Source organism: Pipistrellus kuhlii, unplaced genomic scaffold (genome assembly GCF_014108245.1).
Source record: "Pipistrellus kuhlii isolate mPipKuh1 unplaced genomic scaffold, mPipKuh1.p scaffold_m20_p_26, whole genome shotgun sequence".
Taxonomy (NCBI): domain Eukaryota; kingdom Metazoa; phylum Chordata; class Mammalia; order Chiroptera; family Vespertilionidae; genus Pipistrellus; species Pipistrellus kuhlii.
This window is the reverse complement of record NW_023425525.1, coordinates 267,615-285,000: the sequence shown is the minus strand read 5'-3', so window position 1 is coordinate 285,000 and position 17,386 is coordinate 267,615. Positions and strand designations below refer to the sequence as shown.

General features: G+C 55.0%; 1 protein-coding gene across 1 annotated transcript; it reads left to right on the top strand.

The window, feature by feature from the left end:
• Nucleotides 1-4,329: 4,329 nt before the first annotated feature.
• SUN3 (Sad1 and UNC84 domain containing 3) lies at nt 4,330-16,778 on the top strand. Its single transcript, XM_036453781.2, has 10 exons — nt 4,330-4,439; nt 6,640-6,701; nt 7,823-7,923; nt 8,795-8,835; nt 9,726-9,897; nt 10,261-10,345; nt 11,453-11,568; nt 12,885-13,052; nt 14,289-14,381; nt 16,512-16,778. The coding sequence occupies exons 1-10, from the start codon at nt 4,330-4,332 to the stop codon at nt 16,629-16,631; spliced, it is 1,068 nt and encodes a 355-aa protein (XP_036309674.2). The 3' UTR covers nt 16,632-16,778.
• Nucleotides 16,779-17,386: the final 608 nt, after the last annotated feature.

Genomic DNA, 17,386 nt, shown 5'->3' with positions numbered 1-17,386 from the left:
AATCACCAGCTCCCCGCGCCGCGCGCAACCACAACAACGCGCGTCGCCCGGGCAACGGCCGGGCGGCCAACCGGCGGGCGCGGCTGGAGTTCCGACAGCCAATCGGAGCAGCCTGTGGGACCTCATAGGCCAATCAGGGGCAGGGGCGGAGCGCGGGCCCTGCCAGTCAACCGCCCCGAACCCGAGTGGGCGGGGCCGCGGAAGGGGGCGGGGCCGCAGAAGGGGCGGGGCGGGGCCCGTCTCTGAGTCCTCCTCCCACCCCTACCTGCCCCACCCCGAGTTTCCCCAAAGCGCCCGGAAAACTCTCCTCTTTCCTTAGTGCATTTGGAAAAGGGGACGAACACAGGCAGACAGGCGGCGTACCAGCTGTAAAATTACCCTGTGAATGTCTTTTCTCCAACCTTCATTTCTCACTATTTCTGGTCCGTGAGCTGAGACACTAAAAAAACCTTTGGCCGAAACCGGTTTGGCTCCGTGGATAGAGCGTGGATAGAGCGTGGATAGAGCGGCCTGCAGGCTGGGGGGTCCCGGGTTCGATTCCAGTCAGGGGCATGTATGTGCCTTGGTTGCGGGCACATCTCCAGCGGGAGGTGTGCAGGAGGCAGCTGGTCGATGTTTCTCTCTCATCATTGATTCTAATTTTCTATCCCTCTCCTTTCCTCTCTGTAATAAATCAATAAAATCTATTTAAAACAAACAAAAAACCTTGGTCAGTGGTCGCGTTTCTACGGAGCGGGCGCGAAGGCCTGGCAGGGCTGGACTGGGTCCGCGCAGGGATTGAGAGGGCTGGGCGTGCATCCTGCTCCCCAGCCTGGACCTCCTCTTTGCACATGGCTCAGCGCCCCCAGCGGCCGCCGCAGCCACTGCCGTTTTGTTACGGGAAAGCTGCCTGCCTCGCTGGCCTGGAGAGACCAGGATGGGCCTGGTGGGAGCAGAGCAGGTGAGCGCTGGGAACCCTCGGAGAAGCACAGGAAGAGCTTCGGTCTTGCTGAAAATGGATTTTTTAAAATATATATATTTTATTGATTTTATACAGAGAGGAAGAGAGGGATAAAGAGTTAGAAACATCGATGAGAGAGAAACATGGATTAGCTGCCTCCTGCACACTTCCTACTGGGGATGTGCCCACAACCAAGGTACATGCCCTTGACTGGGATCAAACCTGGGACCTTTCAGTCTGCAGGCTAATGCTCTATCCACGGTCTCGGCTGAAAATGGATTTTAAATCAACATCATTTAAGGGCCCTCAATTGGATACAGGTGCTGCTTTCATTAACCCAGGAATGCCTGGAAGTGAAGCAGAAGGCAGGGACCTAGGAGCGGGTGAGGAGCAAGAACACGTGGCGGGAACTCGCCGTAACGACGTGGTCCACACAGCTCTCCTTTGGGTACGACTGACACGCCAAACATTTGCAGATGGCAGATCACATCAGACTCCAGGGAAGGTGAACAAGAACACGCTATTTAGAACGAGAACAGCTCCGTGTCTTTATTGCCTACACGTTGCCACGCGTGGTCTTTCTGTCACGAGACAGTTCTCCGTGTTTAGAAGGATCCAACGTCTCCTCGCGTCTGACCTCACTTTGTGCACAATTTTATTCAGTTTTGTTTGCAGATGTTTCGATAAAACATTATAAATGTAAATGTCTTATACGCCTATCTATGTATAGGTGTCTATATATACTGTGTATGTTTTACAACATATGCTATATCTATAAGACGTTGCTGTATAGAGATATGGCCAGATTATTATGACCACCTGACGTTTGTAGGCACATTAGCTGTACTCTGCATCGCATGGGATACAGAAGCCGAAGGCCTGTTCGAACACCTTTTCTGTCTGCAGTCACTGAGATAAAATGTCTCCAATTTGTACAGGAACACAAGGATTGGACAGTCGAGTATTGGAAAAAAGCCATGTGGTCGGATGAATCACCTTTCCAGTTGCATCATGCAGATGGCAGAGAGAGAATTTCACAGAAACAGCGTGAAAGCATGCACCCCACATGCATGAGTACAACCCTTCAAGCTGGTGGGGGCAGAGTTGTGGTTTGGGGCATGTTTTTCTGGCATGATTTGGGCCCTTTAATTCGTGTGGAACAACGTCTGGATAGCACTGCATACCTAAGTATCATTGCGATCAAGTTCATCCCGTCATGTTGATGGCGTATCCCAATGGAGATGGCTTCTTCCAACAAGATGATGTGCCATGCTGCAGTGCTCGTACTGTGCAGGAGTGGTTCCAAGAACATGAGGGAGACTTTACCTTGCCTAGGTGGCCCCACAATCACCAGATCTCCATCCAATTATTATGACCACCTGATGTTTGTAGGCAAATTAGCCTTAGGAACGAAGTTAAAAGAGCCATCGGGCAGCTGGTTCCACAACCATCAGATCCCACAGAACTGGATGGTGCTATCCCTCGGGCACGGTGTCAGATTCCTCGCATCACCTTTCAGCATCGCGTGGAGTCAATGCCAAGAAGAATCACGGCAGTGTTGAAGGTGGCCCAATGAAGAACTGATGAGGTGGTCATAACAATCTGGCCACTCAGTGTACCTTATGTGGATGTCTCCTGTTTGTGACTATTTTGAGAAGAGAAAAAATGTTTCTGAATAAAATTCAAATTTTCAGAGCCCTCGACCCTTTCTGCGACCTAATCTCTCCTTGGCTCTGTTGTTGACTGACACCGTCACTTTCTGCTCTACTCACCCTGTGACACATGCCAACCCCAAGCAGCCAAGAGGCCATCACCCTGGGCCCACTCCTTCCCCCACTGGGCACGGAGCCTGCAACCCAGGCGTATGCCCCGACTGGGAACCAAACCCTGACCTCCTGGTTCATAGGTCAACACTCACCCACTGAGCCACGTTCCTTAGACCCGGCTCTCACAAACCCCAGTGTGGGAACCGCATTCATGCCCGCGTGGTTCAGGGTTCCGGTTCAGGGCTCCGGTTCTGGAGAAGGCCGCACACAAATGAAAAGAGACTAGATAAGTATTAATTTGGGAATATTGGGCGCCAGGCGGGAGCCCACCTCTAGGGGGAGGACTACCCCCTGCTCTGGCCTTACCATCCCTTTATTGAGACAGGTACACCCATAGCCCTTGGGCAGGAATCTCCAATAACAAATTCACATAAGATAGCAGAGGTGGAGGCTGCTTCAGCTAACAGTGTTTCCACTAAGCAGTGAGCGACCTAGCTCTGACCTTCCAGACTCGCAGGGGTCCTCAAACTTTTTAAAGTGGGGGCCAGATCACAGTCCCTCAGAGAGCTGGAGGGCCAGACTATATGAACTACTAATTCCTACTGTAACACCTCGGCTGCGCTCACTGCCCAAAAAACCTGGCGGGCCGGATCAGACTCCTCTGCGGGCGCATGTGGCCCGCGGGCCGTAGTTTGAAGACGCCTGTTCCAGAGCAATGGGGGTTGTTGACAATGGTCAGATTCCGGCACCCAAGGGACTTCAAAAGGTGGCGTCTTCTCTTTGAGATAACCTGAAATGACTGAGGATGAGCGTCCGGGGGAGAAATGGCTGTGGGTGGTGTCACACAGCCTTTCGGGTTTTCAGCCTCGTTGGGAAAACCAGGCACCGAGGGATGGGTTTCTTGACATCCCTGTCAACACCGTCTACAGGAAATCTAAGAAGCTAAGGGCGGCGACAACCATGAGGGGCAGGAGTGGCGTGAAACTGGGAGACCCCATCGCAGCCACCCTGCCACCCGACACCCCTGGCTGCCGAGGACCCCGCCATAAAGACGGTGCCTCGCCAGGAAGAGAATGGCTTCCGGGCGGAGGTGTTTATTTTTTATTTCAAATATATTTTATAGATTTCAGAGAGGAAGGGGAGGGAGAGAGAGAAATATCAATGATGAGAGAGAATCATGTGATCAGCCTGTGCCCTGACCGAGATTTGAACTGGGACCTCCTGGTTCATAGTCAACACTTAACCACTGAGCCGCCCTGGCTGGGCAGGAAGAGAAATTATAAAAATCCCGTTTTTATTTCCCCCTGTACCCCGTCAGGTTCTGGGCCTTCACAGGACGTGGCAGGTCGGGCAGGGGCTGAAGTAACACCCCCCCCCCACGCCCCCATCAAGGTCATCAGGGCGTGGCAGAGAATGGAGAGGCCCTGCACGCCGCCAGCCATTGTGACGCCTCACAGAAGTGACACAACAGAGGCCCAAGCCCTCGGGGCCCTCACTCCAGTCTCCCCCTCGGCGGAGAAACACTGCGAAGCCAGGAGAGCCGGCCCTGCCCACCCCGTGCAGCCGCCCGGCTTCCATGCGATCGGACAGACAGGGCGGACGCCCCCTCGGCCGCCTGCCGGGATGAGCGGGAGGCCGGAGCCTGCGCTGGGCCAGGCCGGGGAGGCCGGCAGCGGCGGCAGCAGCATCCAGGCTCTGGTCCAGGGGCGCGAGGGCCCCGCCGCCTGCAGCAGGTGCGTGACCGAGCAGGAGTCCCAGCGGATCTGAATTCCCGGAAAGTAACCCAGAAGGAGCTTTTCTCCTTTTCCGAGAAGATCATTTCCAAACATTGGCTCTCACAGCTTCTCTTGGCTGTGGCAGGCTGTCTATCTAGGCCAGTGGTGGGCAAACTGCGGCTCGAGAGCCACATGCGGCTGTTTGACCCCGTGAGTGTGGCTCTTCCACAAAATACCACGTGCAGTGCGGGCACGCACGTACGGTGCGACTGAAACTTCCTGGCCCATGCACAGAAGCCAGTTTTCGGCTCTCCAAAGAAATGTCAGCCGCTGTGCTGTTGATAGTTGGCTCTGTGGATTGATGGGTTTGACAACCGCGGGTGTAGGCCAGGCGTCTGGAGGAATCACGGCGGCTGGGACGGGGGCTGGAGGAGAAGCCCCGTTTCTTCACTCAGCGTAATAGCAGGACAGCAGACTAGAAACAGACCCCCAGAGAACAGACGGACAGCTGTCGAGGGGAGCAGTGGGGGTGCAGGAAAAAGGTGAGGGATTAGCAGGCCCATGGGTGATGGCAGGAGAGCCACAGAAGCAGGGGGCAGCCCGGGGAACGCGGCCCCTGACGTGAGGTGGTTGTATCACAAACCAGCGAGCTGGACTAGACGCCTCAGTGAGCCAGTTCGTCAGGAGCCATCTTTGTCGAGCACAGGCTCAGAGCAGGTGACCTCTGTCCCACTCTGAACAAGCTCAGGAGGGCACTTCCTTTTTCTGTCCTTCCAGGTCTTTGTGTGAGACAGCTTGTGGCCTTGACTATCCTATCTAACAGACACCTGTCATGTCTACACAGACAGCTTGTAACGTCGAGCGCATATCGTGTCTGTACAGACGCCTCTAACCTGGGATGAACTAACGCTTGGCAGAATGTGGGAATTATTGTCAGTCTCCGTGTAGCAGCCCCTGTGGATGGCTCGCTTGCCAGGACAGACAGTTGGGTTTACCTTTTCTATTATTCAAGCCAAAAGCACAGCCTGAAAACAGCAGAGCTCACCTACAGAAGAGGAGACGAAGAACAGGGTAGTTCAAACAGCAGTTTTTCCAAAGGAGGGACACTGTGCTTCCAGAGGGCTGTGTGTGTGTGTGTGTGTGTGTGTGTGTGTGAGGGGGGGGGGGCCGCTCTGGAGCCGTGCTTTGCCCACCTGAAACCGACGGACAATAGAGCCTGTGAACGTCACAGGACGATGCACACAGCACGCAGCCCCCAGCCGTGAGGAGAGGCTCGGACGCCACAGCCGCCTCCTCCCTGCGTGCCCCAGGCCTGACGCTCAGGGGCGCGGGCCCCCGAGGCGGTGGGCTTCTTTCCCACGCCCCCGCATGGGACGTGCCCGCACCCCGGTAAAGCCACAGCCGGAGCCAACGGCTGTGGCTCCTCTCGTGAGAACGGTGTACGTCACCTGCCAGGAGGCAGCAGGGAGGCCTGTGCGCTGGGCGGGCTGAGCCTCCTCCCTCAGGCCTGCCCCCCCCAGCCCCGCTCCCGCTCCCTCTGTGCTGCTGCTGGGAAGAACAGAGGACCCACCCCCCTCCTCCTACCCCCATCCCCACCCCAGCACCAAGCCCTGCAGAAGGGCCCTGAAGCAGAGGGCGAGTGCTGCCAGCTGTGGGAGGAGCAGGTGGTCACCACCATGGAGGGAGGCCGAGTCCCCGCGGGGGGTGGGCACAGCGGCTTTGCAAAGCCAGCCTGCCAGGGTTTACTCAGAAACTCAGTGAGCCGGGCCCAGCCTCATGGCTCAGTGACTGAGCATCGACCTAGGAACCAGGAGGTCAGGGTTCGATTCCCGGGCAGGGCCCGGGCCCAAGTTGTGGGCTTGATCCCCAGTTTGGGGTGTGCAGGAGGCAGCTGATCGGTGATTCTCTCTCATCATGGATGTTTCATTCTCTCCCTCCCTCTCCCTCTCTCTCTGAAATTGATAATATATATATACACACACTTTTTTTTTTTAAAGAAGCTTAGTGAACCTTTGGTGGGTATGGTCCCGTGGGAATTTTCATCAAACTCAGCCCAAGTGGAGGGCTCTCAGCTGCGTGGCCGTAGACACCGTCCTGGGGACGCTTTCTCTCGTTCCGAGGATGACTGGCCAGGATAACCCACAGGCAGCCCAGCAGCCTCTGCTGACAGAGGGTGTGGGCTCGGACCCGCTCCGGGCCTCTGTGTTTGTTCCTCCAGACTGCCTCGCTCATGGAAGATCGTCCTCAGTGTGGCGTTCGCCTTCACTGTCCTCCTCGTTGGTGAGTCCCCCAGCATGACCCTCTAGGCCACTTCAGGGATATCCGTGTGAGGCACCACAGCAGGATGACACCCCCCACCGGCCTGGTCCTCCTGCACACCCCCACCGGCCTGGTCCTCCCACACACCCCCACATACCCGTGTTCCCACACCCCCCCACCGGCCTGGTCCTCCTGCACACCCCACCGGCCTGGTCCTCCCACACACCCCCACATACCCTTGTTCCCACACCCCCCCACCGGCCTGGTCCTCCCACACACCCCCACCGGCCTGGTCCTCCCACATACCCCATGTACCCGTGTTCCCCCCCCCCATGTACCGGTGTTCCCACACCCCCCCACCGGCCTGGTCCTCCCGCACACCCCACATACCCGTGTTCCCCCTCCCCCCACCGGCCTGGTCCTCCCGCACACCCCACATACCCGTGTTCCCACACCCCCCACCGGCCTGGTCCTCCCACACACCCCACATACCCGTGTTCCCCCTCCCCCCACCGGCCTGGTCCTCCCGCACACCCCCACCGGCCTGGTCCTCCCGCACACCCCACATACCCGTGTTCCCACACACCCCCACCGGCCTGGTCCTCCCACACCCCCCCACCGGCCTGGTCCTCCCACACACCCCCACCGGCCTGGTCCTCCCACACACCCCCACCGGCCTGGTCCTCCCGCACACCCCACATACCCGTGTTCCCACACCCCCCCACCGGCCTGGTCCTCCCGCACACCCCACATACCCGTGTTCCCACACACCCCCACCGGCCTGGTCCTCCCACACCCCCCCACCGGCCTGGTCCTCCCACACACCCCCACCGGCCTGGTCCTCCCACACCCCCCCACCGGCCTGGTCCTCCCACACACCCCCACCGGCCTGGTCCTCCCACACACCCCCACCGGCCTGGTCCTCCCGCACACCCCACATACCCGTGTTCCCACACCCCCCCACCGGCCTGGTCCTCCCGCACACCCCACATACCCGTGTTCCCACACACCCCCACCGGCCTGGTCCTCCCACACCCCCCCACCGGCCTGGTCCTCCCACACCCCCCCACCGGCCTGGTCCTCCCGCACACACCCCGTACCCGTGTTCCCCCTCCCCCCACCGGCCTGGTCCTCCGGCACAGGGTTCCACAGCCACGTGTGGCCCAGAGAACACTCTTCCCAGAAGCCCCGGCGGCTCTACACCGTGATCACGGAGTACGGCTCCCGGCTCTCCAACTACCAGGTGAGGGTGCTGACCCCTGCTGTGCGCTGGCTGAGGCCGCCTTGTCCCGGGCCAGTGTGGGTGCTGGGCCGCTGTGTGCACGCCAGCTCCTGGGCCAGCGCCCCGTTCCGTGTTCCCGGCCGGTGCTCTCCGAGGATGGCTCCTCCGCCGTCCCTCCGGAGTGCTGTGGTGCCCCCGCCAGGCTGATGCTGGCTGTTTCTAAGGACGCTGCATCCATGCAGGCAAAGGCGCCTGCTGTGGCTTTCTTCACTCAGTGGACGATGGGTTGTAAACACGCCCCCTCGCCTTTAGTATTATTTTGTAACAGCGTTTTATGGTGACTAATAGCTCAATAAACGACGTACTCAGCTCTGGCCAGTGTGGCTCAATGGTTAGGGCTGTGGTCAGCAAACTGTGGCTCTAAAGCCACAGGCGGCTCTTTGGCTCCTTGATGTGGCTCTTCTATAAAATGCCACGGCCTGGTATTTGAAGAAGTAGCGTTAGAAGAAGTTTACATTTTAAAAAATTGGCTCTCAAAAGAAATTTCAATCTCTGTATTGGTGGTATTTGGCTCTGCTGACTAATGAGTTTGCCGACCGCTCTAACCGTTAGCGTCTTGGCCTGCGCGCTGGTGGGTCGTGGCTCAATCCTGTCAAGGCTGAGTTTCTGGGTCGCAGGTTCAGTCCCCAGCCCTGTTGGGGTGCATGCAGGGAGAACCAGTAGATGTGTGTCTCGTGTCGATGTCTCTCCCCCGCCCCCATCACTCCCTCCCTCCCACTGTCTCTCAGAATCAATGGGGAAATACCCTTGGGTGGGATTAGCCAGCCAGCCAGCCAAGGAGAGCCTGGGCGTTGGTGAGGAACGGGCAGGATCCGGTGGGTTTCTCTCCCAGGCCCAGCGGCGGATGCCGAAGGCGCAGCGGGAGCTCTTCAGGTGAGCGAGGCCCTCGGACACGCAGGCCATGTTTTCGTAAAGTTACAAGACGCTCGTCATTCCTACTCCCATAGATAAGGAGGTAACAGTGGGAGGTGCTTTCAGTGTCACTTATGATTCAAACTCGTGGGAAGGTAAGAAGCCCAGCGGGTGGGGGACCTGTGACAGCGCACCCCGCCGGGGCCAGGAAGCTGTGGGAATATCTGGAGGAGACAGTGCCTGGGAGGCTCAGTGGGACACAACATTATAGCGGTGCCTCTATTGCACAGAATAGAGCTTGCACACACGCTGGAATGCAACCGTGTTCATCTCTCCGAAGGGTTTGTGCTTTCCAAATTGCAAACATGGTTTTTTTACAAATTGGAAAAACAATAGATTTGTGTTTACCTTTTCTCAACAAGAGAAGTACCTGTTGGCTTGACATGACTAGTGATTTCCAGACTGACGGTAGCAGAACCCCTTTGCTGAAGGAAAACCTGGGCGCCCCTCCCCCCTCCCTGAGGCTGAGCTGAGGCCCCCGGCTGCTCCGTCAGAGGCGTGGGTGTGGGCAAGTCGCCAGCCTCAGGCCAGGGCAACAGAGCTGCTGAGAGACAGGAGCTGCTGAGAGACAGGAGCTGCTGAGAGACAGGAGCTGCTGAGAGACAGGAGCTGCTGAGAGACAGGGACTGTTAGCTGAGCCCGTCCCTGCTCCGAGCACCCAGGCCCTCGGTCCCCGGAAAGCCTCCCGGAGTCCTGGCTTGCACGGGTGCTGGGATGCAGCGTCCCCCTGGGCTCCCTCGCCCTCAGGTTTATCTTTCCGCTCTTTGCCCCGCCCCCAGCCCAGCACCCACTGGAAGTCCAGCTCCCTCTTCTCACATGATCTTGGGGGAGGGGGGTGTCTCCATTCACAGGAAAGAGAGCCAGACTTTGGAAAGCAACTTGCGTGAAATCCTGCTCTTAATGGAGCAAATCGACGTTCTGAAGGCGTTGCTCAGAGACACGCGGGCCGGGCTGCACAATCACAGCAGGAGCCCGGAGGGCGACCCCGAGGAGGCCCCGGGCCAGGCGGAGGTCATGGACAAGGTGTGCACCTATGTCACTAACTCACCCCCCAAAGGGCTACAGAACGTTCCCGTCTTCATTAGCGAACAGAGGCAGCGGTGAAGGGGGGCCCGGCAGGCCCCACAGACAGTGCCATCTTGCTGGGTGGTCCTGAGGCCCTGGAGGGGCCTGAGGGCCGCGGTGCTCTGTGACCTTGGGAGGGAAGGAGCACAGTGCCGCCGCCTGGGACCTGAGCCGCCGGCTGTGCCGTGAGGCTGTGCCGTGAGGCTGTGCAGCGCCCGCACACGCAGGCTCGGGACCTGGGGCCACAGCTCAGTGCGGACAATCATGACCTCAGCAGTCGGCAGGGACTGTTAGCAGAAAACGTTTTCTAAATTTGCACAGGAAATGTCGAACTTGGTGAATTATGTACTTAAGAAGCTGAGAGAAGACCAAGTGCAGATGGCGGATTATGCCCTGAAGTCAGCCGGTGAGTGAGCAGGGAAAACCTTCCATCGTGTCTCTGTTCTGTATGTTTCTCTCTCTCTCTCTCTTTCTCTCTCTCTCTCTCTCTCTCTCTCTCTCTCTCTCTCCCTCCCTCCCTCCCTTTTAAAAATATTTTGTTATTGGTTTCCTAGAGGAAAGGAGAGGGAGGGGGAGACAGAGAGAAACATCAATGAGGAGAGAGAATCATTGACCAGATGCCTTCTGCACGCCCCCCACTGGGGATGGAGCCCACAACCTGGGCCTGGGCCCTGACGGGAAATCGAACCCTGACCTCCTGGTGCCCAGGTGGACACTCAACCCCTGAGCCACACCAGCAGGACTCTATTTCCTTCTTAGGAAAACCTATGTGCTACCTGGTCCTGTGGGAGGAAGACAAGTGAACACATTCAGACAAGAAAGGGGGATGGGAATGGGTATTGATTGCTCCAAGCTGGTGCGAATCTCAGAGCAAAAGCCGAGTCGCTTGGTTAGCGAGGAAAAGGCGCAGAGACAGCTGTGTTCCCAGCGCCTCCGGGCAGCGCGCAGGCTCATACCACGGGTGGTACAACCCTTCACACTTGTGCGCTGAAATCACCAGAAGATCCACTAGCAGTAGTCTATACGGTTCAGTTACATTCTCTGCACACACTTCAGATATTGGCCATAAAAGATGGGGAAAAGAAAGAAAAATTAGCAACAGCATTCTTGGAGGAAGAGGGTAAAGGCAGGGGTGGGAGATATCTGTGGTACCAGCAACAGTAAAAAACATGTTTAAAAAGACAAAAACCATATTTTTCACAAGTTATTAAAAAAAAAAAAACAGCACATAAAATACCTGGGCATAAAGCCCATCTGCCACGTGAGAGCTCACCGGCCACGGGAGCTGTTACACAGGGTCCGTGTGGCTCTGGGTGACAGCCAGCCACACAGCAGTGCCCTCTGCAAAGCCGTGCCTTGGAGGTCCGTGCTGGGTCACAGGAGCAGTTTCCAAAATGCTGTGAAACTACACCATACCCGGCCCAGGCCTCATTTCCCAGCGACAGTGTTAAAACCCACACAGGTGCTTTGACTTTTTTAACGTTTTACTTTAAAAACTATTTGATCATTTTAGGCGCCTCCATCATTGAAGCCCGGACCTCGGAAAGTTATAAAAGTGATAAAGCAAAACTGTACTGGCATGGGATCGGGTTCTTAAATTATGAAATGCCTCCAGACAGCATCCTTCAGGTAAGAGCTAGACTACGAGTAACCTGTTCGTATTTTAGAATTTTGTTCATATTTTTTTCATTAAAGCATTAATGCCTGAAATGGGAACAACTCTGAACTTGTCACAGAACCTGAACCTACCTCCTTGTGTGTTCATAGTCATCAGATTACATGAATTTGTTCCTATGATTGATTAATCACTAATGTATTTGATGATCAGTAAATTAGATCATGTACCTCTCACATGGACAGACACAGACTGCCTCTTTACGTGGCTTCCATGGCTCCCTTTCCATCACCACGTTCAGTGGCAGCACGTTTGTTGCGGGTCTGTGCCCCTAGGTGCTGTGCTGGCCTACGAGCTTCCAGGCCCGCCCGTTCTCAGGGAGTCCAATAGTAACAGGACTTTCAGATGGAATTCCCACCAACATTTCACTTCTGAAGGAGCTGGGAGCACTAGGTGGCAGAGCTCTCTTATGAGAGCCTGCACACCTGAAGGCAGTCTCCAGCACACAAACACCTGCGGGGCAAGCCTGTGAGTCTCATCCCAGAAGAGCCTGGAGCTGGAAATTATTTCCCTCAACACCAGGACCAGACCATTCTAATCATCACCACCATAAACATCTCCATCACTACCACCACCACCACCACCACCATCGTCACCATCCTCGCCACCCCCACCACCATCACCATCATCATCATCACCACCACCACCACCACCACCCTCACCCTCACCACCGCCACCACCATCACCATCACCACCACCACCACCACCACCATCACCATCCTCACCCTCACCATCACCACCATCACCATCACCCTCACCACCACCACCACCACCACCATCACCATTCTCACCCTCACCACCACCACCACCATCACCATCACCACCACCACCATCACCATCCTCACCCTCACCACTGCCACCACCATCACCATCACCATCATCACCACCTCCACCCTCACCACCACCACCACCGTCATCACTATCTCCTCTCATCACCTCTCATACCAACTAACTGCCTTCTAGTAGCTTCTAGTCCAGTTCGAACACTGAAAGAAAAGATTCTCACATAACAAAGGGCTCTAACAGACAGAAGCATAACGTGAGCGGGAAAGACAGCAAACCCTGCAGGGGTCTAAAGTTCTCCTGTTGGACACACACCCCACGCAGGGCCTTCAGAACAGCGGTCGCCAACCTTTGGGACCTCCCCAGTGGTCTGCAGGCCGCCCGTTGGCGACTGCTGCGTTAGGGTATCGGCACAAGAGAGACCTGTGGCCAGTAGTGGTCGGCTGGCCAGTCCTGTGGGTGGATTTGTGAGCTGTCTCTTTTCCAGCCGGATGTTCACCCCGGAAGGTGCTGGGCCTTCCCAGGTTCCCAGGGCCACGCCCTGATCAAGCTCGCCGGGAAGATCATTCCCACCGCCGTGACCATGGAGCACATCTCCGAGAAGGTGTCTCCCTCGGGGAGCATCTCCAGCGCCCCCAAGGAGTTTTCTGTCCACGTGAGAATCTTCCCGCATCTCCGTCCGGACAGGGGGAGGGCAGAGGTGGGGAGCCAGGAAGCAGGAGCCGGGGTCTGAGCTGTGCGGCTGACCATCTGTGTCACTGTGACCAAGTCCCGTCTTCCCCACGCTCTGCTTTGTCACCTACGCAGCGAGAGGGGTGGGCCAGGTGGTCTCTGTCACCTAATTTTACTCTCGTCAGTCAGGCGTGTGCCATGAAAACATCGCCATTTCCACATGCTTATAACACAGCACCGTGTGTCCTTGTCCCACTTCTGCCCCCAACGTGTACTCTCTGGAAGCTTCCACTTGCAACCATTTTCGCTGAAAATGATTATTTAGATTCTTGCCTTCATCTTTGCTTTTCCTAATTTCTTGACTTTTCAGGTTTGGTTGTTGCCTACTGAGGTTCTCTGGTGGAAAATGGTTAGCTCTCTTCCCTGGCTCCCCAGCCTCAATGTTTGTGTCTTTATTGATGAGACATAATTCACACCCACATCATTCATCCATTTAAAATGCCCTTCTCACACACAGACAAGTCAGTGGCTTTGGTATAAGCACAGATGTAGATACCCATCGCCACGATAAATTTGAACATACTTTCGTCATTCCACAAAGAAACCCTGTACCTTGTAGCTGCCACCTCCCGCCACCCCCTCCCTCTGTCCCCCAGCCCTGGGCAGCCACCAATCCACTGTGTCTCCATAGACTGGCCTTCTGGACACGTCATATAAATGGGATCACCTGTGTGGTCTCTGGTGAACGGCTTCTTTCACTTGGTATCATGTTATAAGGTTCACCTATGTCAGTGGTCGGCGAATTGTGGCTTGTGAGCCACATGTGGCTCTTTGGCCCCTTGAGTGTGGCTCTTCCACAAAATACCATGAGCGGGCGCACACATACAGTGCAATTGAAACTTCGTGGCCCAGGTGCAGAAGTCAGTTTTCGGCTTTCAAAAGAAATTTCAATCGTTGTCCTATTGATATTTGGCTCTGTTGACTAATGAGTTTGCGGACCACTGACCTATATATAACATGCCAATATTTTGCTTTTGAAGTTGCATCTTACTTATCCGTTCATCATTTGATGGGCCTCTGTGTGGTTTCCACCTGTTTGGCTAGCTGCCCAGTGCTGCTGGCCCCTGGAGAAGGGTTGCTACTTGGCCGCACAGCTGCCCTGTGTACGGGGGTGGAGACTCCATGCCTTGCAGCCCCGTGTCTACCCCTCTCTCCGCAGGGCATCTCAGAAGAGTGTGAAGGAGAAGAGATCGCCCTGGGTCAGTTTGTGTATAACAAAACCGGAACCACCGTACAGACATTTCAGCTGCAGGCAAGGAGCACTGGGATTGGGCTGCACCTGGCTCAGTCCCTGGGAGGGGCGGGGCGATTGCAGTATGCAAAGTGGTGCCAGCTGTGACCAAAGCGGAAGGTAAGCAAGCGCACCTGACCGCGGCGCTCAGCTCTAGATGCTTAGCACATTGTAATGCAGAAGACAGGCAAATGCCAAACTGGGCTCTAAGCCTACTTATCTTCATTGGCTACCACTTTAAACACACACACACACACACACACACACCACACACACACACACACACACACACACACACACACACACGGGGCCCAGTGCACAAATCCGTGCACGTTGAAAGGAACTGTAGGCTGAGAGGCTGTGATGGGTACAGGGGCGGTCTCGGCCCCTCCTCCACGCCCCCACAGCCCCTCCGGCCATGCCCCCTGGTCCTTCTCTGCTGGCAGCCCCGTGCCCACCACCACCACTCGCACCCGCTGACGGTGCGGAGTGATGGGGCCAGCACCGGGCACTGGTGTGGGTGCTCCTGGTAGCAGGTGCGAGCACTGGGCAGGGCCGCAGGGCACGGGAGCAAAGAATTTTCAGTAACCACCAGAGGCTCGCCCCGATGATAGTGACCAGTGCCCTGCCTTGGTCAGGGGCCCCTGCTCACCTGCTTCACCATCCCATTGCAGCTGATACCCACCATGTTCCATGCTCTGCCACCTGCTGCTGATGCCCAGCATGTTCCACCCACGCCCTCTGGTGGTCAGTGCACGTCATAGTGACCAGTTGGTCAGTTGTTTGGTTGTTCTGCTGTTTGGTCTATTTGCATATTAGAGTTTATGTGTATAAATGTATATCCACCTTCTTCACCCTTACCTTACTTTGTTTGGTTCTCTTGAAACTATTAGGTTAGATAGTCACTGTCTCACCTTCTGTGTGATGTGTTAGAGGCAAAAAAGGAAGTCAGAGGGAGAGAGAATAAATACTTAATACCAGATAAGACAGGTAAACTTTCCTTCCTCACCCAATGGGGAAAAATATCAGCTGTTATGCCTGGCCAGTAAGGCTCAATGACTGAGCGATGACCTCTGGACCAGGAGGTCACAGTCTGATTCCTGGTCAGGCACATGCCCAGGTTGTGGGGTAGATCCCCAGTTTGAGGCAGGCAGGAGGCAGCCAATCCATGATTCTCTCTAATCATGGATGTTTCTCTCTCTCTTTCCTTCTCCCTTCCTCTCTGATGTCAATAAAAACATATTTTTAAAAAGAAAGGAAAATACCAGCTGTTAACCTGAAGGTCTTTAAGGCATCCTATATAATAAAACCCTAACATGCAAATTGACTGAACAATGGAAGGACCTGAGGAATGACTGATCGCTATGACGCCCACTGACACCAGGGGGCAGATGCTCAACACAGGAGCTGCCCCCTGGTGGTCAGTGAGATCCGGCAGGGGGAGCACCACTCAGCAGTGGTGGTGGCCAGAGCCTCTCCTGCCTCCGCTGCAGGTGGGCAATAAGGAGCAAGGGGTCCCAGGATGCGAGAGCCCTGGACTGCAAGAGGGATATCTGACTGCCAGCTCACACCCCGGGGACTGGGCCCAAGCCGGCAAGTAGACATCTCCTGAGGGGTCCCAGCCTGGGAGAGTGTGCAGGCTGGGCTGAGGCACCTTCCCCCGCCCATCCCCAGTACATGAATTTTGTGCATTGGGCCTCTAACATGAAATAAAAATCCCATTGCTTCTCATTAGGCACAGGGAATAATGAGATGAGAGGGCATCTCCCACCATATAAAACAAGGGTTTCAGGGCCCTGCTTGGCCAATGGGGAGGAAGCAATGTTAGAAATGAATGCACCTGTGGAGTTTCATATTTGATTGAACGTCTGTGTGTCTCCCACGTGGAGTGGCCAGCAGGCAGCACGGTGGGGTGTGGCAGTGGCTGGGGCTGTGGGAGCTCGTGGCTGTCCAGGCCACCTTGTCCTCTCCTTGCTTGCGTTTGTCTTCTCAGGAGCTCTTCATTCACAGCAGCTCACTTCTCATCTGTTAGAGCCTGTGTGATTGCACTTAAGGCAGGAAGGTGTTCAATCCATTACAACTGGGTTCCTTACGTCCCTTTGAGATGGATTTCTTGATAAGGCATTAATTTTCTTTTCTTCTTTTTCCCAGCATGTAGTGTCTGAGCCCTTATTATGTGTGAAACTTACAATCCTCAGCAACTGGGGACATACGAAGTACACGTGCTTATACAGATTCAGGGTCCACGGCAGCCCCGAGGGCCACAGCTAGAGGTCTGCTGCCGACGGCCATGACCACGAGTCAGAATACTCGTGTTCTTCCTTCCTTAGACTTACTGCACTCGTAGGAATCGAATAGTGGGTTCAAACTTGCCAGTAAAAAGTGAATGAATTTTACTAATAAAAACTGTCAAAGTGGTTTCAATCTCCTTGTGATGGTTTAGTTTGTGAGGATGAATCATGTTGTTGGAACATTAACAAATAAATTTGTCTAGAAAAAGATGTATTATTCAATGTTTTTTTTTTGTTTTGTTTTTGTTTTTTGTTAATCCTCATCTGAGGATATTTTTCCATTGAATTTTATTTGATTTTTCCCCCCATAGAATTTTAGAGAGTGGAAGGGAGGGGGAGAGACAGCGAGAAACATCCATGAGAGAGAGACACATTGATTGGTTGCCTCACACACGCCCCAACCAGGGCTGGGGATGAGCCTGCAACCAAAGTACGTGCCCTAGACCAGAATCGAACCCTTCAGTCTACAGGCAAATATTCTCTTCCCTAGCCAAACCAACTGGGGCTTGTTTTATTTTTTAAAGTCTACATCATTTCTATTATTTATGCTGTAAGAATTTTAACAAGATCCAGTGAAATTCATCATGAGACAAATTGCAGAATTATCACGTAACATCACTGTTCTTTAAAATTCTGTGTTTATCACCCTTAAAATCTTAAATTTAAAACCCTAATTCAGGGTGGCTACAGGGCTGAGTGGAATCTAAAGCTGTTCTGCAGCAGATGTGTGCATCT